The 370-nt window shown below is 29.5% G+C and overlaps 1 protein-coding gene across 1 annotated transcript in view; it reads left to right on the top strand.

The window, feature by feature from the left end:
• The first annotated feature begins 151 nt into the window (after positions 1–151).
• Positions 152–370, top strand: part of LOC119591838 — a 6,265-nt gene continuing 6,046 nt past the window's right edge. The window contains exon 1 of the mRNA XM_037940583.1: positions 152–157. Coding sequence (XP_037796511.1) covers positions 152–157 — 6 coding nt within the window. The remainder of the gene's footprint in view (positions 158–370) is intronic.

Here is a 370-nt window from a genome sequence, read left to right as displayed (position 1 = left end):
CAGGACTAATCAGTGACCAGACGATGGAAAAGAGTTCGACAAAAGCGACCGCGATTGCTGTCCTCTTTTGGGGGTTTTAATTTCCTGTTGTTTTCATTCTACTTTTATCATTTTCTATTATTTTTCAACTTTTATGTGACATTTTAACAAGATGAAGGTAATTATGACTATTATTTGTTTGATATTAACAGTTTTTAATGATTCTATAGATAAAGATCTAGCATTGCGTGGGTAGATATGCTTTATGATAAACGTAATATCATTGCAAATGTTATCATCTCATTGATTAAAAAGGATTCTAACTAAAAGCTGAAAATTTAAATATTAATTCACTATCAGGTATACAGATAGATAGTTCAATAAATAAGAG

The sequence above is a fragment of the Penaeus monodon genome, chromosome 29 (genome assembly GCF_015228065.2).
Source record: "Penaeus monodon isolate SGIC_2016 chromosome 29, NSTDA_Pmon_1, whole genome shotgun sequence".
NCBI lineage: Eukaryota > Metazoa > Arthropoda > Malacostraca > Decapoda > Penaeidae > Penaeus > Penaeus monodon.
This window is presented reverse-complemented; position numbering and strand designations above follow the sequence as displayed.